General features: G+C 42.1%; 1 protein-coding gene across 1 annotated transcript; it reads right to left on the bottom strand.

Moving 5' to 3' along the window:
- Positions 1-1,447: 1,447 nt before the first annotated feature.
- Positions 1,448-20,588, bottom strand: LOC309490915 (intestinal mucin-like protein). Its single transcript, XM_082160245.1, has 24 exons — positions 20,137-20,588; positions 19,144-19,243; positions 18,770-19,005; positions 17,526-17,709; positions 10,967-11,147; positions 9,359-9,543; positions 9,084-9,153; positions 8,838-8,968; positions 8,718-8,749; positions 8,309-8,456; positions 7,939-8,031; positions 7,707-7,747; positions 7,474-7,593; positions 6,877-6,972; positions 6,650-6,769; positions 5,341-5,439; positions 5,126-5,245; positions 4,635-4,733; positions 4,410-4,529; positions 3,906-4,004; positions 3,679-3,798; positions 2,915-2,954; positions 2,618-2,735; positions 1,448-1,974 (listed from the first exon to the last, which is right to left on the bottom strand). The coding sequence occupies exons 4-24, from the start codon at positions 17,686-17,688 to the stop codon at positions 1,809-1,811; spliced, it is 2,361 nt and encodes a 786-aa protein (XP_082016371.1). The 5' UTR covers positions 17,689-17,709; positions 18,770-19,005; positions 19,144-19,243; positions 20,137-20,588; the 3' UTR covers positions 1,448-1,808.
- Between the last annotated feature and the right edge of the window lie 1,452 nt (positions 20,589-22,040).

A 22,040-nucleotide genomic window follows, 5' to 3' on the forward strand; every position in this document is an offset into this window, starting at 1 on the left:
CTTTATTCTTATGATACAGAACAGAATTCCATTTTAAGGACCTCTTTCAAGAAAATCGCGATTCATTATCATAGAATAAATAAATCAAACCGATTTGGAACAACTTGAGGGTGAATTAATGAATTAATTTCCAATGTTTGGGTAAAATTATGGATCTTGCCAGCCCAAAACTCATACCAGCAAAGTACACATTTAGAGTAAATTCTGGTGTAGTGCATCATACTGTACTATGTATCTTCTCCACACAGTTCTTCAGAACTCACACCCTTGTTTAGTTTGAGATGATAGCAGCGGTAAATATAAGGTTTCTATTTATCCTGTTTAATTCTCAAACACCGCTAGTGCATTAACGTTGTCTCTGTGGTGACTGTAATGATGTCCCAGACGTGGATCTACTGAAAGGGCTGCAGTCGATACAAGCAAATTACCTCAACTTTGTTCAAAAAACGTACTTTACGTGAAGGTTGGTGAAGGTATACTCGCAAATTGCATTAAATTGAAAATGCACACATTTTGCGAATGCGATTCCTCATTTCCCAACTCTTCACCTCCTGAATAAGATGGAAAGTTTATGACCTCTGGGACAAAATGAGTATTCTTCAAGAAGAGACCTGCAAGATGGTATGAATTCAGCTCTCAAACTGTTCTTTCCTTACAAGCTTGAGAAATATTGTGTGAGGAAAATCTTTGGCCTGAGATTTAGCCTTGTTAAATTTACACAACTCTCCAGGCATGTCAAGAAAAACATCTTTATGGAATGAATAGCAGATCAAAACATCAAAGTTTTTTTTGTCATTAAGTGTACTTTTAATAACCCTAGTTGCCTGAAAAGAATAGACTATTTAAAGAAATAAGGAATACTGTACAGTTTGAAGGGGTTTATTTTGACAATGGCCATCTAACTCAATCTCATCTTATTACACACTACATTTTATTTGTTTAATTACAAACCACACACTACATGATTTTAGCGCTGATTTCCCGCCCGACAGTTAATAAAGATCGTCAATTGGAGGCAAATCGTTGCTTGTTCACGCGAGTGATGATCGCTATGTTTGAATTATCAAAGAAGTGAGGCTAAATATTTTACATTTTATTTAGTAATAGGCTATAGAAAATGGTTGTGTTTACACAAGAACAGAATACAACATTAAATGAGTGCTGAATGCTTAATGTATAGCCTACAGAAGAATTCAAAATCTAAATTAAAGATGGTCATAGGAAAGTTTTAGGATTTAAGCATTTTCATTGTAAATATGAAACCATATACTGCAGATTAAGAATACTATACTAAATGGCCTAAAATGATCAATTCAGAGTAAGAAATCCTACATTTCATCAAGTAAAACAGCAGGATTACTTTCAGATCAAAGTTTTTACTTCAATGCTTTGTTTAATCGATGTATGCAGACTGGCATTTTACTGAAAAAAATTCAGGAGACTGTAATTGATGCTCTTTATTATGCTTTATTTTGATTTTAATTCATTTCATTGGGAAGAAAAATACATCATTATATCATGCATTACCAGAGAGTCTAAAGAATACAAAAATGCCCCATTCAAGAACCCACTAAATAGATTATTCTTAGAGTTAACTAATACCCCTAGATCAAACCACAAAGAAAAAATAAGTGGTGCAATATTTGCCAAAATAATTTTAGCCATTAATGCACTTCAACAATCAGCTTAAATCATTGTTATTGTCATTTTCAGTTATATATTTTAAAATTGTTGCTTTTTAGTGACAGATTATTGAGTCATCTTTAAATCGGCAGAAGTCAAGCAGGATCTTTTTATCCAGAGTTCTTCTAGTCCACACACTTGGTAGGAGTGCATGTGCAGCTCTCAACATATGTGTAGTGATGAAGGATCTCACTGCTATTGGCACACTTCAGCGTCACGGGTCGATTCTTTGTTGTCTCCTCTCGACAGCAAGAACAGCTGTGCTTCATGATGTTCTCTTCCATTGAATACCTGTGCAGGATTCCAAGAAAACATCAGTCATATGAGTGTAGATCAGCTGGATGTGAGTTTATCCTATTATACAGTATCCACACAAAGGCACACTAAAAAGTGTATGAATTTCATTGGATACCTGACAAAATATCAAACCAAATGGCTACTGCTTACAAATGATGTTGGAGATTTCCGCAGAGCTAAGTTCTCTTTTCTGAGCCATTTTTTGTTTGGAGACATTTTAGCAGCTGGTGTCAAGGCAATTTTTAGTGGATGTATGAAGTAAGTTCCCCTCACATTTCATAAGCATAGTTCAATGTGGTGTCCCATTACTATTTTTAAAGCATTGTTTTTTGGGGGAATTATTAGATATTTTAGATAAACTGTTATCTAACATAACAGTAACTTAGCATAAAAAGTAGCATGTTAAATGCATCAAATGTCTGTATCCCCTCTTTAAAATGGTGGTTTTATTTAGCTTTAGTTAATGGGAAATATAAGTTTATCTATCAATAACTGCAGTCCCTACTGAGTGAAGTCCCTACATTTTTTATAATAATACAATAAAATAAAATAAAATAAAAACGTTCACATTGTATTATGGTTGACGATCCACATTTCCTAAAAGTTAAGAATTTATTGACCATGTGTGTGCTCTCACATTGATTTGGTGTCACAGTGGCCAGTGCATGAAGTGACTTCCACATCCTCGATGGAAGTGCAATCATTGACATGCAGACGGGTGAGGTTCTTCCCAAGAACACAGTTGCTGGGTTCACCTGAAAGATAATGGAAGCAGGTAAGCTTGAGACTAAATCTCATCAACAGTACATGCATTGCATTTTAAGCAGTGCCTATTATAATATTTTTTTTATTTACTTAACATAAATGAGCTACATAAACACAATTGGGTGGACAAAATACTGTGTCAGGAAGGTTTGTATAAAGAATATCTTACAGATTTGGCAACATCCATCTATGTCAAATTTAATTGTTCCCTGTAAAGACACAAATAATAGAAAAGAGTACATTATTTACGCATTTCATAAAATATGGTCAAATCTCTCAAAACATTTATCCAATTTTCCAAAACATATTGCATATTTAAACTAAAAAGTACATATTTTACTACAAAAAGTTTCTAATCCCAGGTTGAACAGTTAACACTGCCGTCTAAAGTATTAAAGGAATAATTCACACCATTTTGTCATTAGTTACTCATCCTTTATTACTTTCTTTCTTGAATGAAACACAAAAGGTGATATTTATCGCAGAATTTCCAAGCCGATCTTTTTTGGACAGTACACGTGAATGTTGGCCATGGCTGTTCAGACAACAACTTCAATTTTGGTCAGTTCCTCACATATTGTAAAGAAGACTTGGAATAAGAGTTGTATGGGCTACTTTTAATGTTTTTATGAATCTGACAGCCCATGGCCCCTCATCCTCTTTCATTGGTTGGAATAACATGAGGTTGATTAAATGATGACAGGAATTTTTCCCCTCTTTGATATACTAAAACCCAAGTGCAACTTTTGTTTTGCTAAAGTATGAGTGTTTCTTTGGCCCTGTTAATTGTTTTGAGCGTTGACCTTAGTCTGGAGAAATGTGGGGAAAAAGTAATATGTCCATACTTAAGCACTAGCAGAAAGCAACAGGCATATAAAATACAAACTGAACAAGTGTGTCATGTATGGAGTTGAATATAGAGATTGTACTTACTGGCACACAGTACCCTGGATTAAAGTCAGGGCATTTTTTAATGCTCTCCATAATTACTAACGAGCCATTCACTTCACGGCAGGAAGCAGTCGTACATTTGAACTTGTACCCCTCTCGATCCTAAACAAAAAGACAGATAGGCTATATTAGGATAGAAGAATACAGCAGATGTTTTGTCTAGTGGACTGAAAGAATAAAGAAAAGTTTGAGAATGTTTGAGAATGTACCTGGAGAGTATGTCTGGTATTGTCTGGCGCATCATATATACATTGCCTTTGTATACATTCTCCACAGCACTCTCCATCTTTTTTCACGTATGATTGCCCCTTTGTGTGTAAAAACATGTTTTAGTTTAAATATTTCACTCTTTTGCACAGACTCATTAAAAAGAACCAGGGTAGGATTCACAAAACATTCATGTTTTCAAGTTAAGAATATTTTGTATTCTTGAAAATAATGTTGTTAAGACGTGTAATGCATGTATTTGGTAGTTATAAATGTTAAGCATTACCACGCTAGCTTCATACAATACATATTATTATTAAAGAAAGCCATCAATCTGATTACTTATGGATTATTTGGTTGCATGTAAAAGTTTAGCTGGTAAACAAGAAGGCAATATCACCCCTGTAAAATCATGGTGATAGGCTACTTCAGAAAGTGACAGCCATGCAAAATACATCCAGAGCAAGTGTGCCATGTGTAGAGTTGAAGCTAGAGCTTCTACTTACAGGCCCACAGTCATGTAAACTCAAGTAAGGACATTCTCTTATGCTCTTCTCAGTCACAAGCGAGCCATTCATTTCACGACAGGTTACAGTTTCACATTTGGAACTGTGGACTTGTCCAGCCTAACAAAAGACAGACAGACTTGGTGAGGATTGAAGAACAGAGCAGATTCTTTGTTTGGGGAACTGAAAGAATCAAGAAAAGTTTGAGAATGTTTGAGAATGTACCTTGAGAGTATGTCTGGTATTGTCTGGCGCATCATATATACATTGCCTTTGTATACATTCTCCACAGCACTCTCCAACTTTTTTCACATATGATTGCCCCTTTGTGTGTAAAAACATGTTTTAGTTTGAATATTTCACTCTTTTGCACAGACTCATTAAAAAGAACCAGGGTCGGATTCACAAAACATTCATGTTTTCAAATTAAGAATATTTTGTATTCTTGAAAAGAATGTTTTTAAGACGTGTAATGCATGTATTTGGTAGTTACAAATATTAAGCATTACCACACTAGCTTCATACAATACATATTATTAAAGAAAGCACATCAATCTGATTACTTATGGATTATTTGGTTGGATGTAAAAGTTTAAGAAGGCAATATCACCCCTGTAAAATCATGGTGATAGGCTACTTCAGAAAGTGACAGCCATGCAAAATACATCCAGAGCAAGTGTGCCATGTGTAGAGTTGAAGCTAGAGCTTCTACTTACAGGCCCACAGTCATGTAAACTCAAGTAAGGACATTCTCTTATGCTCTTCTCAGTCACAAGCGAGCCATTCATTTCACGACAGGTTACATTTTCACATTTGGAACTGTGGACTTGTCCAGCCTAACAAAAGACAGACAGACTTCTTGAGGATTGAAGAACAGAGCAGATTCTTTGTTTGGGGAACTGAAAGAATAAAGAAAAGTTTGAGAATGTACCTTGAGAGTATGTCTGGTATTGTCTGGCGCATCATATATACATTCCATTTGTATACATTCTCCACAGCACTCTCCAACTTTTTTCACATATGATTGCCCCTTTGTGTGTAAAAACATGTTTTAGTTTGAATATTTCACTCTTTTGCACAGACTCATTAAAAAGAACCAGGGTCGGATTCACAAAACATTCTTGTTTTCAAGTTAAGAATATTTTGTATTCTTGAAAATAATGTTTTTAAGACGTGTAATGCATGTATTTGGTAGTTACGAATGTTAAAGGACAAGTTCGGTATTTTACACTTAAAGCCCTGTTTTCAGATCGTTTCTGATGAAATACAATGGTTAAGATTGAACTTTGGACAAATGCTGCTGTCCCGAGAATTTTAGGTTTTTGTGTTAGCACCCCCCCACCTTAACAATGGCTGCATAGGTGCACTTGAATAATCCTTCCTAAAACGCATTAAACTTTCGTTTACAAAGACGTGAAACTCATCGAGTGGTCAGGGGTGTTCACTGATATGCTCACACAAAAATCGCTGCAAAAGATGCTTTCCAACAGGTTTTATCGTAGTTTTTGTCCAACTCCATTGACTTGTATAGGACGTGCTGTGAGACCGCAGCACCTTTACGGTATTACTCCGCCGCTTCTTCTTCTGCTTCTTCTGTGTATTCAATGAAATGCCAGTGGTTTGCTTGCAATTGGCAAAGGTGCATTATCACCACCAACTGGGCTGGAGAGTCTATTATTCAAGCTCTCAACGGAAGAATGTACGGGTGTGAGGCGTTTGGAAAAATAGGTCCACAGTTTTACAACGAATGGTAAAACACCTGTTTGAAAGCATCTTTTGCAGTGATTTTTGTGTGAGCATATCAGTGAACACCCCTGACCACTCTGTGAGTTTCACGTCTTTGTAAACGAACAATTTTTCCAGTGCACCTATGCAACCGTTGTATAGGTGGGGGGTGCTACCACAAAAACCTAAAATTCTCGGGACAGCAGCATTTGTCCAAATTTCAATCTTAACCATTGTATTTCATCAGAAACTATCTGAAAACAGGGCTTTAAGTGTAAAATACCAAACTTGTCCTTTAAGCATTACCACGCTAGCTTCATACAATACATATTATTAAAGAAAGCACATCAATCTGATTACTTATGGATTATTTGGTTGGATGTAAAAGTTTAAGAAGGCAATATCACCCCTGTAAAATCATGGTGATAGGCTACTTCAGAAAGTGACAGCCATGCAAAATACATCCAGAGCAAGTGTGCCATGTATGTAGAGTTGAAGCTAGAGCTTCTACTTACAGGCCCACAGTCATGTGAACTCAAGTAAGGACATTCTCTTATGCTCTTCTCAGTCACAAGCGAGCCATTCATTTCACGACAGGTTACAGTTTCACATTTGGAACTGTGGACTTGTCCAGCCTAACAAAAGACAGACAGACTTGGTGAGGATTGAAGAACAGAGCAGATTCTTTGTTTGGGGAACTGAAAGAATAAAGAAAAGTAAAAAAAAAAAATTTCAGATGTACCTGGAGAGTATATGTAGTGTTGTCTGATATGTAAGTACAGTTCTTTGGTACACATGTTCCACAGCACTCTCCTTTTTGTTTCACATATTCAGAGCCCTTGAGGTGAAAAAACAAGTTTGTCGTTTTAATAATCACCTTTTATGCATTTACCACTCAGATTACTTAACTCTATGAGTAAAGGGTTGAGGAGAGAGCAAGAGGTGATAATCAGTGATTTCTATTCTGGGTTCTAGAGGACCAAGAAATGGGTGTGTGAAATAAAGAAGACACCCAAAACCATTGCAAACCAATGGTGTGTGAAGGTGAGCAGAGACAATAGGGAGGAAAAGGTCAGTCGAGAGGTACAGGACATACTTTAAATGAGATGGTATGAGCAATGGTCTCTCCTTGAGAGAGGCTGCGCAGACAGTATAGCCAAATGTGAGAGAATGTACAGTGACTTTCTATCTGGGAGTTTACAGTATAATATAAATCGGTCACATTCTTATAGTAGTAGTACACACGACTGATACTGTAACCATCCAAACTATAAAAAATAAATTAAAAAATGGTATATTTATTGTTCGCCTTACTACAAGTGTAAAGTTTAATTATTACCTCAGCACAAGGTGCACAGACTTTAGTGAAACATGTCACATTGTGTAGTTGAGTCTTTGGGTCTTTATCCATTTCACAGTAACATTCCACACAAGGCTCCATGGGGATTTTAACTCCAGGCTAGAGAGAAGAGTAAAGTAAGGAATGTGAACCCAACATTTGTGGTCATTTTAAAATTCCAGGCTTTTCCTATCGTATGTAATTAGAGTAAACAAATGAACCTAGCACCTCACCTTGTATTCAGTGTTATTGTACACACAGACTTCTTTGCGCACTGGTCAGAAAAATAAATAATATTAGAAATTGCTTACTAATTCAGTTCAGTAAATCCTGACATATATGCTACAAAATATGTCCATTGAATTTCCTTGTAAAGTATGTTTACTATAACAGCAATAATATATGAACAATTACTCAGACTACTTCATCTAAAAAATGTAGATGAATAAAAAATCTGAGACTTACCACAGGCTGGACAGCAACTATTATTAGTCGTATTTGCTGCCAACTCAAATCCAACATCACATTTCTTCTGAAGACACAGCTCGAGATCACACTCTGAATGGTTTGAGATGAAACAGCGAGTCATTTAAAAAAATTGTTGAATGTTTGGATGCATTGTTTTAGTTCTATTTTTTTAGCTCAAAAGTGGAAATTTTTTTAAGGTGGTCTCAAACTAGATTAGTCATTTTTGTTGTCAAACTGTCGGAATACCTTGTAAGTGCTTGTCTGGTTCAAATTCTTAATCTTTATTATTATGATGTACTGTCACAAAAGTACTCGCTAACAAGTTTTATATATTCAGAATGACTTAAAAACATTTATTTTGACTAACCACAGGTTGGACAGCAGTTTTTAATTGTTGTTTTGTATTCTTTGTCACAGGGTTTTATGGTGGGACACTTAACAGGCTCTTCCACAACACCAAAGCTGTCAATGGAGCAGTTGTATGTGGTACAGTTAAAGATCCATGAATCCCCAGGCTACAAAAGAAGATGATCATTAGTGACACTTAGTTAATGCTAGTTAGTTTTGATTATTAATAGGCTGACTAAATTGAGCAAAATGAGTAATGGTTAGCTTGTGGCAATGTAGTTAACACCATCTGCTTTTAACACAAGGCTGCATTTTCAATCCTACCTTGAGGTAGGACCCTAGAACAAATAAGTTACAAAAAACACAATCCTACATGGCATTTTTAATGTTGCTTTTGAAGGAAAATGTAACCCACAACAGAGACATACCAGTGTAGGTAATCCATCAGGGCCCATACAATCTACAAGGAGGGATTGATACAAAATTAACAAAAGTATGGCATAAAGAGCATTCAACTATAAGAGAGTAAATGAAGTAACATCTCTTACCGCAGTTAGGTGTACATTTATCTGTCGTTGAACTAATAAGATATGTGTTGTCAGGACAGAAACAACCTTCCATGAATGTTTTTTGACAATTTTTGCCTTGGCAATCTTTCTCCACAAACAAATCATTGTATCTGGTATTTAAATACAATAGAAGACTGTTACATACTGTAATATTTGGAGCATTTAGTATTACATTTACTCTACACAAAGATGATGTTATGTCATGACTAGAGATTAGACCATTACCTTGTACTGCAGGTTTTTTCTATTTTAGGCCCACATGCCTTGTAGACTTTGTTACTTGGGCACTTGTATTCTGTTATGGAAACCAACAATTAATAAATTCAGAGTCCTCTTATAAGTGCAAATGTGTTAGGTATGCTTACTATATCAACATAATGAATTGCCACAGTTGAGGAGTATTAAAGTGGAGTATTAAAATGAAAAGATGCCTTAAAAATACTAAAAGAAAATACTCTGTGATAAAGTACTGCAATGGTGGGTTAATTTAGCTGTTTTACCGCATAGCCCTTTGAGGTCAGGTGAGTTTTTCCAGTCCACACAAACAGACTGCTGGCCGCATTGCTGTGCATAAGCCTCCAGGCTGATACATGCAACAGACTTATTTTTAAGAGCACACACATCATATTTGCATGCTTCATAATAGCTTTGATATGGAATAACCCCATGGCATTTTTCAAATAATCTGTAAAGAACATGCAAAATTGTTACTTTCAATATAGCAAAAAAAAAATTTAAATCAGAGATACAAAATTAAATACTTTTAGGACAGTTCACCTAAAAAGGAAAATATGGACCACTTTCCTGCAGTTTAGCTCCAACCTTGATCAAAATCACCTTGATTAACTTGTTGAAGTGTGTTTGATTAGGGCTAGAGCTAAATTTTGCAGGACAGCATGGTCCTTCAGAGAAAGTTACCATGTGACTTTCTTTGTTGTGTTTCTTTGTTCAATGCCTGCTACAGAGTGTGCGATTTCGGCAATTAAGATCATTACAGACCACACTGTACGACATGGATCTAATAATCTTGGGTACAACATGCATAGACTATACGATGATGACACCTATTGAATCGTAGTCTACGGCGCAAGTTTGTATAGAAGAATAAAACGTCATCAGCATGCGCTAGTGGTAAACGAATAGAGCAAGATGAATCGCACTTTGACAATTGTGGTTTTTATGTGCGCTTAAGTGTAGATGGCTCTACACTGGAATTTCAAACAAAAGAAAAAGAAAAATTGGGGGTGATATTTCATGCTCATTTAACATTTGTTCCTCATGTTCAGAACACTGTCAAGAGCAAGACATAATTTTTTCATCTTAGAAATATTGCCAGATTGTGTCCTATGTTATCATTCCCAGTGGCTGAAAAATGAATTAACATCTTTGTATTTTCTCGGATTGATTATTGCAATGCTTTGCTGGCCGGGGTTTCAAAAGCTACCCTAAATAAATGACAGTTAGTTCAAAATTCAGCAGCTCCAATCCTATCTGGAAACAGGATCACTCCTGTCTTGGAATCTTTACACTGGCTCCCTGTCAGATTCCGTGTCGATTTTAAAATTCTCATGGTTACTTAAAAGGTTTTGTATGGATTGGCACCTCATTATCTCTCTGAGCTTTTAACCCCCTACACACCAGCGCATGATCCGCTCCTTGGAAGCTGGCCTTTTAATTGTTCCGCTTACTCGTTTAAAATCTATGGGTGATAGGGCTTTTTCTTCAATCGCTCCAAAACTTTGGAATTCTCTGGCTGCTGGGATAGTTTTTACCTGATTATTTAGTAATTATCATATTTTCTATTTAATTGTTGAACTTTTAATAGTGTTTTTTTTGTATTTTATCTTTGTTTGTATTTCACTTTCATTAATGCATTGTTTGTAAAAAAAATTATTTGATCTTATTTTTGTGAAGCGCTTTGAAATGCTACTTTTAAAGGCACTATAGAAAATAAAGTTTATTATTATTATTATTATTACATCTGGAACAGTTTTTGAGTCAGAAGCATGCGTATGATGTCTGCGTAGGCAGCTTGCTAAGTTGTGGAACAGAGCAATTATGCAGTTATGATTACATTTTGAAAGATTAAAGCTTTGGCTTTGTCTTACTTGCTCTTGATGAGTTCACAGGTGTTGTACATTTCCGATGCACAAGTTTTATTTGTTGTAGTTACATTAGGAGGATTGCATCCTGGGGGTACCATCCAGAACTGTGCCATGCTCTCACACGATTTGTCAATTGTTCCGTTAGGGAGTCTGCAGTCATTTGCTGTGTTATTGTCACAGACCCCTTAATAATGTCAACAGTATAAAGTAAAAAAAAAAAAAAAAAAAAAAAAATACAGAAACATTAGACATGTTGTTGAACAAGTCACACTATTTAGGTAGATAGAAAACGTCTCGGTTACGTATGTAACCCTCGTTCCCTGAGTAGGGAACGGAGACGTTACGTCGGATGACGACGAATGGGGTTTCGCTTAGAAAGCCTATCATCTTCGAGTATATAAAACGAGCCAATGGCAAAGAAATGCCATGGGTCTGCGGAATTTGCATAGCGTAACTCCGCCCCACCCTAGGGGTATATAAGGAAGTACGCTGCAACATGCAGATATGTCTTCGCTGAGGAGCCGAGACTGAACTCAGGCGTTCCAGCGGTACAGCGGAAGTGGCAGGGAGACGTAACGTCTCCGTTCCCTACTCAGGGAACGAGGGTTACATACGTAACCGAGACGTTCCCTTTCGTTGTCACTCCGAGTTACGTCGGATGACGACGAATGGGGTTCCCAGTGAAATCACGCCACCTCCCGACTGTCTTCCAGTGCCCTGCGTAAGTGTGAGCTCCCTGTCGTGAGACTGGCACGGACGAAGGACTCCTACTTAACACAGGATTAAACCAAGGTACACTGGGAAGCATATCTCAGTGGAAATATGCAAACATGCCCAACCCGAAGGGGGGGACTTGGAATACACATATGACCCCGGAGGGCTGCATATGGAGAACACTGGGGTATCCAGCCGCAGGTGGAATATTTCAACCCCAGGGGTGGCAAGGTGGCTTGCCAAGGGAAAGACACATGCTCAGAGAGGCTTACAGTGGGAATACACATGTGGGGGTCGCCCAGAGGGGGAACCATGCACATGGAGGCACCTAGCCAAGCGCGAAAGCTGCCGGTGGCAACTCTGGCGATGACATCGTCAGTGCTGGAGGAGACTCAGGGCTTATGAGGCTCACCTGAGGAATAATCGCACGTATCCCATCCGTGGAGAGGAATGGCGAGCAAGCGAAGACACCTGAGCAGAATCTATTACCGGCTAGTTGAAGCGAGTACATGAGAAGAAACTGGCTCCACTCGGAGATTGTAGAATCTCGCGAATGTGTTAGGTGTCGCCCAGCCTGCAGCTCTGCAGATGTCTGTTAGCGAGGCGCCATGCGCTAGAGCCCAAGAGGATGCCACACTCCGGGTGGAGTGGGCCGTCACACCAAGGGGGCATGGTCGACCTTGCTGCTGGTAAGCCAAAGCAATGGCGTCCACTATCCAGTGAGACAACCTTTGCTTGGAGAGAGCCTTTCCCTTCAGCTTCCCACCATGACAGACAAAGAGCTGGTCAGAGGTCCTGAAACACTGCGTTCTGTCTACGTAAGCACGGAGGGCGCGTACTGGACAGAGCAGTGCCAAGGCTGGGTCTGCCTCCTCCAAGGGCAGCGCTTGCAGGTTCACCACCTGGTCTCGAAAGGGTGTGGTGGGAACCTTGGGCACATATCCAGGCCGGGGTCTCAGGATCACGTGAGAATTAGCCGGCCCGAATTCCAGGCACGCTTCGTCAACCGAGAATGCCTGCAGGTCCCCTACCCTCTTGATAGAGGCCAATGCAACCAGGAGCGCTGTCTTCATAGACAGGAACTTAAGCTCCACTGATTGCAGAGGCTCAAAGGGAGCACTCTGCAGGGCAGTTAAAACCACTGAGAGGTCCCAAGAGGGAACGAGAGGAGGGCGAGGAGGATTCAGTCTCCTCGCTCCTCTCAGGAACCTGATGATCAGGTCGTGCTTTCCAACGGACTTACCTTCGACTGCGTCGTGATGTGCGGCAATGGCGGCAACATACACCTTCAGGGTGGAGGGAGACAGCCTTCGCTCCAACCCTTCTTGCAGGAAGGAAAGCACGACACTGATCGGGCATTTCGTGGGTTCTTGATGTTTAGAAGAACACCAGTTGACGAAGAGGTTCCACTTCAACGCATAGACATGTCTCGTGGACGATGCTCTAGCGGAAGTGATGGTAGCCACCACCGCTGGTGGTAGGGTACTCAAACCTACCTCGTCCCGTCCAGGAGCCACACGTGGAGGTTCCAAAGATCGGGATGAGGGTGCCATAGGGTGCCCCGTCCCTGAGAAAGCAGGTCCTTCCTCAGAGGAATAGGCCAGGGAGGTGCTGTCGCGAGGAGTACTAGTTCTGGGAACCAGGTGCGGTTGGGCCAATACGGGGCAACCAATATCACCTGCTCCTCGTCCTCCCTGATCTTGCGCAAAGTCTGCGCAAGAAGGCTCACTGGGGGAAACGCATACTTGCGTGGGCCCCGCGGCCAGCTGTGCGCCAGTGCATCTGTGCCGAGCGTGCCCTCGGTCAGGGAATAAAACAGGTCGCAATGGGACGAGTCGTGGGAGGCAAACAGATCTATCTGAGCGTCCCCGAACTGATCCCAAATCAGCTGGACCGACTGGGGATGGAGTCTCCATTCTCCAGCGAGAGGCCGAAGCCGAGACAGCTCGTCGGCCGCACGGTTCAGCTCTCCCGGGATATAAATGGCTCGAAGCGACCTCAGATGCTTCTGACTCCATATGAGGAGGTGGCGGGCGAGTTGCGACATACGGCGGGAGCGTAGACCACCTTGACGGTTGATGTACGCTACTGTGGCGGTATTGTCTGAACGGACTAGTACGTGTTGACCCCTGAGCAACGCCCGGAAGCGGTGCAGGGCAAGGCGTACAGCCAGCAACTCGAGGCAATTGACATGCCAAAGGCGTTGGGGACCTGTCCAGGAGCCCGCGGCAGCATGTCCATTGCACATGGCGCCCCAGCCCGTGGTGGAGGCATCCGTTGATACAACAACATGCCTGGAAGCTCGTTCTAAGGGCACTCCGGCCCGTAGAAAACTGAGGTTCGACCACGGGGTGAAGGTCTGACGGCAGGCCGGAGTCACTGGGACTCGGAGCGTGCCGTGTTGCCATGCCCACCTCGGGACTCGATCGCGAAGCCAAAGCTGAAGCGGTCTCATATGAAGCAATCCGAGCGGCGTAACTGCGGCTGCGGATGCCATATGCCCCAGGAGCCTCTGAAAAAGTTTCAGTGGGACCGCACTCTTGCCCTCGAATTGACGAAGGCAAGTCAGCAGTGACTGCGCGCGCTCGCTCGTAAGCTGCGCGCACATGGCGACCGAGTCGATATCCATACCGAGAAAAGAGATCCTCTGCACGGGGCAGAGTTTGCTCTTCTCCCAGTTGACCCGAAGGCCCAGACGAGCTAGGTGCCGGAGCACTAGGTCCCTGTGTTCGCAAACCTGGTCTCGAGAGTGAGCTAGGATCAGCCAGTCGTCGAGATAGTTCAGGATGCGAACCCCGTGTTCCCGAAGGGGAACAAGGGCTGCCTCGACGACCTTCGTAAAGACGCGAGGAGACAGGGCTAGCCCGAAAGGGAGAACCGCGTACTGGTATGCCTGCCCCTCGAAAGCAAACCGTAAGAACGGTCTGTGTCGAGGAAGAATGGAGACATGGAAGTAGGCGTCCTTCAGGTCGATCGCTGCAAACCAATCCTGCGGCCGCACACATTCGAAAATGCGTATGGCCGTGAGCATCTTGAACGGCATCCTGTGAAGGGAGCGGTTCAAGACGCGCAGGTCCAGGATTGGCCGTAACCCACCGGTCTTCTTCGGTACAATGAAGTAAGGGCTGTAGAAGCCGGACCTCATTTCGGCTGGAGGGACAATCTCGATCGCACCCTTCGCCAGTAGGGTGGCGACCTCCGCTCTCATGACAGGGGCATTGCCACCGACTATTGTGAAGCGGACTCCCCTGAAACGGGGAGGAGATCGCGCGAACTGAATCGCGTAGCCGAGCCTGATGGTCCTCGCGACCCAGCGGGACAGTCTGGGAAGCTCTAACCAGGCTCCCAAAAACTGTACCAGCGGGGTCATGCGGACCACAGACGTACCCTCGGTGGTGCAGCGAGGCGGAATGACCGGCCCAGGCGAGGGTGGCATAGCGGCCCTGTGCGGGGGCACGGTCATTAACCGCGTCCTGCCAGAGGATGCCAGGGGAGGACCAGCGTCCCACGGGGGCATGCTCTGGCAGGGGTCTGGCGACAGAGGGGGATGAGAGTGGCGAGGCCCGTGAGCGTCGCGCACTGCCATCCGAGAACTCTGTGTGCTCAGAGATGGGTATGTCAGTTCTGTCTTTAACCACATTAGGGTGCTGCCCGTCGAGGGACGAGCAGCGGGGGTGGGAAAACCAAGGATTCTCCCCCGGCCCTCCACCGGGGGAAGGAGCGGCCCTGCTACCGTCTCCTGTACAGAACTGAGAGCCATCTCTGAGCAGCCCATCTCAGGAGCGCCGCTTGGCCTGGCGTTTAGCGGGGCGCGGGGCTGGAGGGGGCTGTGACGCCTTCCTACGGCTTCCTCCACGAGGCGGCCCAGATGGAGGCTGCTGCTGGGGCCGTCCGGGAGGGAGGGGAACCGCGGGAGGGCGTCCACGGCGGCGAGCGGGCTGAGGCGCCTGTGCCGACGGCTGGGGGGCAGCAGCGGGCCGTCGGGGCAGGACATGTTTTAGAGCCTCAGTCTGCTTCTGGGCAGCCGAGAACTGCTGGGCAAAGTCCTCGACTGCCCCGCCGAAGAGGCCAGCCTGGGATATGGGGGTGTCGAGGAACCGGGTTCGCTCGGCCTCCCGCATATCAGCCAGGTTGAGCCACAGATGTCTCTCCTGGACCACACAGGTGGACATCACCTGACCCAGGGAGCGTGCGGTCACCTTCGTCGCCCGGAGAGCGAGGTCGGTGGCGGCACGCAGCTCATCAAAGAGCCCTGGGTCAGTCCTCCCCTCGTGCATGTCACGCAACATCCGGGCCTGGTAGACCTGGAGTGTCGCCATGGCATGCAGTGAGGAGGCTGCCTGCCCCGCAGCTCTATAGGCCTTCGCCACAAGGGTGGAGGAGAACCTACAGGCTTTGGAGGGGTGCTTTGGGTCGCCGCGGGAAGAAGCACTCTGGGGACATAATTGCATGGCCACAGAGCGTTCAACCTGGGGAACCCCAGTGTACCCTTTGACAGCCCCCTGATCGAGAGGAGGAAAGGCGGAGGAGGTCGCCGAGCGATCACGGGAAGACAGGGGTGCCTTCCAGGACCTCGAGACCTCCTCATGCACATCCGGGAAGAAAGGAATTGGGGTCGGGCGCTGACGAGGATCAGCGGCCGCACCCAAATACCAATCGTCCAGCCGCGAGCGCACTGGACCGGGTGGCGGGGACCACTCGAGCCCAATGGCCGCGGCTGCCCGGGAAAGCATGGCCGTCAGCTCGGGATCAGACTCGGGCAATGCTGGGACACCCGAAGGTGGCAGCACAGCCGAATCTTCCTCTCCCGAGGACTCCTGCCCACCTTGTGATGCAGCAATCGACATAGAATCTTCCTCTGGAGCGCCGAATGAGACCCGCGGCAAGTCAGAGGACTGTACAGCGGGCTCATTCGGACGACTCGCGGGTTGCACAGCGCTAGAGGACGGTGTGGAGCGTGGAATAGTCGGCGCTTTGTTCCACACCGTAACCCTCAGATCACCCTGGCCGCCAGCCGAAGTACCAGCCCTCTCGGAGCTGCTAGATCGGGGTGCGGATGAGGGGACTCTCACATGAAGATCATTGAGTCTCGATCGCAACCGTGCGATGGGCATGTTCCCGCAGTGGGAACATGACTCATCCACAAACGCTGCCTTAGCGTGCTCAATACCCAGACACACAAGACAGCGATTGTGCCCATCAGAGTCAGAAACTAGACGACCGCAACCAGAAGTGCACGGGCGAGGCATCTTTAAAAAGACGTGCCGCGTGCAAGCTCTTTTAGAAAGGAGATTTTCTCCACAAGTGTTGAAGCGACCAGGGAGATGAACACACAAACTCTGGCAAATCACTGCACAGATAAGCAGGGAATGTGCACTCGCTGGAACTCGCTGTCACACCAACACCTGGAGAGAGGCTCGTCTCGAAGAGAATAGAGATAACTCAGAATTGGCTGTGGAGTGAAGTGAATCAACTTGGCTCCGAAGCGAAAACATATCTGCATGTTGCAGCGTACTTCCTTATATACCCCTAGGGTGGGGCGGAGTTACGCTATGCAAATTCCGCAGACCCATGGCATTTCTTTGCCATTGGCTCGTTTTATATACTCGAAGATGATAGGCTTTCTAAGCGAAACCCCATTCGTCGTCATCCGACGTAACTCGGAGTGACAACGAAAGGGAACTTTAATTATACTAGACCAGATTGCAGGCACAGTCACCAGATAATTTAAATGAACAAATAAACATTCAGGCAAAGTCTTGAGATACCGATCTTTGTAGCGGACAGATAAAATCAAATTTATTTATCATTGTCATTTTACACCAAGGGATCTGAGATCTGTACTCACCACATTGTCCCTCAGTATTACCATGGAAGTACGAGAATGGGAGTTTGACAATAACACCTAGATCACTGACTAAAATCTCAACTTTAATATCAGATACATTCACAAGCACTGTAATGCCAGTAGTGGTAATGATTATATCTCCGAGTTGGATTGTTGGCTTCATCTCTTTATCATTAACAAAGACCTGTGGGAAACAAGGCATTTTGGAGTTACGATGAAAATCATGTAATAGAATATGGTTATTTTGCAATTTGCCATGAACAACATGAGAGCGCTGGTTCGCACAGCAGAGAAAAACAATGCTAAATGATTTGCTTAAAAAGAAAATAATAATAAAATGTAACTAACCATAATTAAGAAAGCAAAATGAGTAATCTTACCACCTTTTAAAAGGAAAGAGAAAATGCTTTCCAAATAAGGGAGATGCTAACATGGATTTTATGTGACATACCCACATTCTTCTCTGGGTTCAGGCCAAATTCTGCACGCTAAATACGCATAAATTACTATATCTGATTTCATGTATGTGTGAACTCATGAAATAGAAAGTGGCAGTAAGAAAATGGCTAAAGAATTGAAAATTCCCATTTCCACTATCAGGGCAATAATTAAGAAGTTCAAATCAACTAAAGATGTTAGGAATCTGCCAGGAAGAGGACGTATGTACAGTATATACAGAAAGCCTTAAAAAAAAAAAAAACTATTCAGTTTTCATATTCATATTCAGTTGCCAGACACTACCAGTACTTCAAATTGGACTGGGTTCAATGGTCATATTAAACTAAAAATTAAATATTTTGAATATTTTTGAATAATTTTTGAATTTAAAATTAAATATTAAACTAAAAAATAAATATAATGCTGGCCTATTTTTCTGCTGGAGGTCCTGGACATCTTGTTCAGATACATGGCATCATGGACATATTTATGATTTTCCGTTAAAACAGCTCAAACATGCATTTTAGTCTGGGACTAGCTTAAGCCTTTCCTGTGAAACCAGGGGAATGTGTATTAGAGAAAAAACATAAAGTCTCAAGAGATTTAGGAATGGTGATTCCCTGTCAGATTTTTGGATACAGTAAACAATTTTGGTACAGTGTTGTGGTGCCACTTGATGTCTAAAGGAAAATCTGATCTTTAGAAAAAGATCTTGTCAGTGATTTGATGAAAGTGAAAGTATTTTAGGGATATATTTTGTCAATTTTGTTAGAACAAATTCGTGTTGAAATAGTCGTGGCACTCACCTGGACTTCTTTAGTGTTGCTTGTCAGCTTGATTTTATTGGATTTGTAATTCACAATGACATACTCTGGGCAGGCGAGATTATTTTTAACATCACAATAATAGTTTTTAATATGGACACTGATATTGTATCTTGGGATGATTTCTTGGAACAAAACATAAGTGCAGTTTCCTTGGAAAGTATAATATTGTCCATCAAAGGTTTTGTAATGAGGGTCACCCCAGCTGTTGCATCTACCTGTTGTTTCAGAAAAACATTTAAAACAAGGTTAAATATAATGCAACTGAACAATATTAATATATGTGTATTTTTTATATTACCATTGGGAATAATATTAATAATATACCAATTTCACTGAGCATAGTTTAAACTCACATGGACACTCATACTTGGAGCAACAGCCATTGTTGTAATACACTTTCTCAGGTGGAAGTCCATTGACACAGTAAGGTTTGATTGCATCTGTTGAGTCACACTGTAAAAGGATTGAGTTAAAAAAGACTACTAAAATAACTTTTTATATCAAATTTTATATATAGACGATTGATAAGTGGGTTGACAAATTCTTTTGGAAAGCTGGCATGTCCTCAGGTGTAACATACTATACTCCATCTAAAACTATTTTACACAGTATTATGCAAATTATTATTATTATTATTGTATACAGCTTTCATAACCTCATATACATTTATTACATGGAATATTTGTAGTTTAAAAATGTTTTGCAATGTGACACCACAAAACCATTTGAAATTAACTAGTGAATGGGGAAAAGTTGATAAAAAATTGTGAAAATAACCATAACCTAACAGTTGACTAACAGTTTACTAACAGTCTACTAATACTCTAATAAGATTTAGTTGACATGTAGTTGCAAATTTACTTATAGTTAGTAGAATGTCTAAAGTGGACTACCGAAATAAAGTGGTAGGTAAAATAAACCTTAAACTTTGATTAGTTTGTTTAGTTCTTATTAGAACACTGCTATGTTGTTGCTATAGCGTTATCTTCCTAGTAGCTTACTGGCCAAAATCAAAATAACCTACTCATTCTGGCTCTCAAATATGACCAGGGTGTATCCTTTCATGTAAGTCTATGACATTTTTTCTCCCGTTTCATCCACCACAAAGTTGTAATTTAATTGCTTAGTAAGTAATAGCACATCTCTCCTCAAAAAAGGGCATATTTTCAGGTCTCATTCATGTTTAAAGCCCAAAAGGTATGGAACGACCAAAACATTGAAAATATGGTTAGGGATTTGTTCAAATCCTAAGTATTGGCAGTAGAAAGCACCACTGATACTTTAAGAAAACCAACAAATGCTAGGCCAAGACACTTTTGGTGCTTAGCCCAACATGATTAGTTTACCTTCTGATCGCATGGGATACTGCTGGTTGTAGTGGGAATTGTAGATGTTGTGTTTACTATCTGATGTCCAGGTTTTGTGGAGTTGGATGGTGGCTCTGTGTGTACAGTGAAGCTGGTCGAAGAAATGATAGTAGATGATGTTGATGTTACTGTAGTGACAGGGGTTAATGTCTCTGATACCGTAGGTTTTGTTGAAACAGTTGTTTCTGTCTCTGTAGATGTTGTTACAGTAGATGTTGGAGTGGAAGTGGTTGTAGTTGTCTCTGTTGATGTTGTTGTAGAAGGTGTTGTTTCTGTCTCTGTAGATGTTGTTACAGTAGTTGTAGGAGTGGAAGTGGTTGTAGTTGTCTCTGTTGATGTTGTTGTAGAAGGTGTTGTTTCTGTCTCTGTAGATGTTGTTACAGTAGTTGTTGGAGTGGAAGTGGTTGTAGTTGTCTCTGTTGATGTTGTTGTAGAAGGTGTTGTTTCTGTCTCTGTAGATGTTGATACAGTAGTTGTTGGAGTGGAAGTGGTTGTAGAGGTCTCTGTTGATGTTGTTGTAGAAGGTGTTGTTTCTGTCTCTGTAGATGTTGTTACAGTAGTTGTTGGAGTGGAAGTGGTTGTAGAGGTCTCTGTTGATGTTGTTGTAGAAGGTGTTGTTTCTGTCTCTGTAGATGCTGTTACAGTAGTTGTTGGAGTGGACGTGGTTGTAGTTGTCTCTGTTGATGTTGTTGTAGAAGGTGTTGTTTCTGTCTCTGTAGATGTTGATACAGTAGTTGTTGGAGTGGAAGTGGTTGTAGTTGTCTCTGTTGATGTTGTTGTAGAAGGTGTTGTTTCTGTCTCTGTAGATGCTGTTACAGTAGTTGTTGGAGTGGAAGTGGTTGTAGTTGTCTCTGTTGATGTTGTTGTAGAAGGTGATGTTTCTGTCTCTGTAGATGTTGATACAGTAGTTGTTGGAGTGGAAGTGGTTGTAGAGGTCTCTGTAGATGTTGTTGTAGAAGGTGTTGTTTCTGTCTCTGTAGATGTTGATACAGTAGTTGTAGGAGTGGAAGTGGTTGTAGTTGTCTCTGTTGATGTTGTTGTAGAAGGTGTTGTTTCTGTCTCTGTAGATGTTGTTACAGTAGTTGTTGGAGTGGAAGTGGTTGTAGTTGTCTCTGTTGATGTTGTTGTAGAAGGTGTTGTTTCTGTCTCTGTAGATGTTGATACAGTAGTTGTTGGAGTGGAAGTGGTTGTAGTTGTCTCTGTTGATGTTGTTGTAGAAGGTGTTGTTTCTGTCTCTGTAGATGCTGTTACAGTAGTTGTTGGAGTGGACGTGGTTGTAGTTGTCTCTGTTGATGTTGTTGTAGAAGGTGTTGTTTCTGTCTCTGTAGATGTTGATACAGTAGTTGTTGGAGTGGAAGTGGTTGTAGATGTCTCTGTTGATGTTGTTGTAGAAGGTGTTGTTTCTGTCTCTGTAGATGTTGATACAGTAGTTGTTGGAGTGGAAGTGGTTGTAGTTGTCTCTGTTGATGTTGTTGTAGAAGGTGTTGTTTCTGTCTCTGTAGATGCTGTTACAGTAGTTGTTGGAGTGGACGTGGTTGTAGTTGTCTCTGTTGATGTTGTAGGAGTTGTAGGTGATGTTTCTGTCCCTGTAGATGTTGTTACAGTAGTTGTTGGAGTGTAAGTGGTTGTAGTAGTCTCTGTAGATGTTGTTGTTATAGTAGCTGTTGTAGTAGGAGTAGTAGTGGAAATGGTTGTAGAACAAACTTTTTTTTCTTCAATGCAACAATTTACACGTATTTCATAATTATAACAAAGTGGTATCATGTGATCTGCATTTTCTTCATTTGAACACATCAGGCCATAGGATGCATTGCAATGCACGGTTTGCATCAAATCTCTCAAGGACTTGTCTGGATATTCTACTGCCCTGCATTCAATGTCTT

This window comes from Leuciscus leuciscus (assembly GCF_965113295.1).
Source record: "Leuciscus leuciscus genome assembly, chromosome: 25".
In the NCBI taxonomy this organism is placed as follows: domain Eukaryota; kingdom Metazoa; phylum Chordata; class Actinopteri; order Cypriniformes; family Leuciscidae; genus Leuciscus; species Leuciscus leuciscus.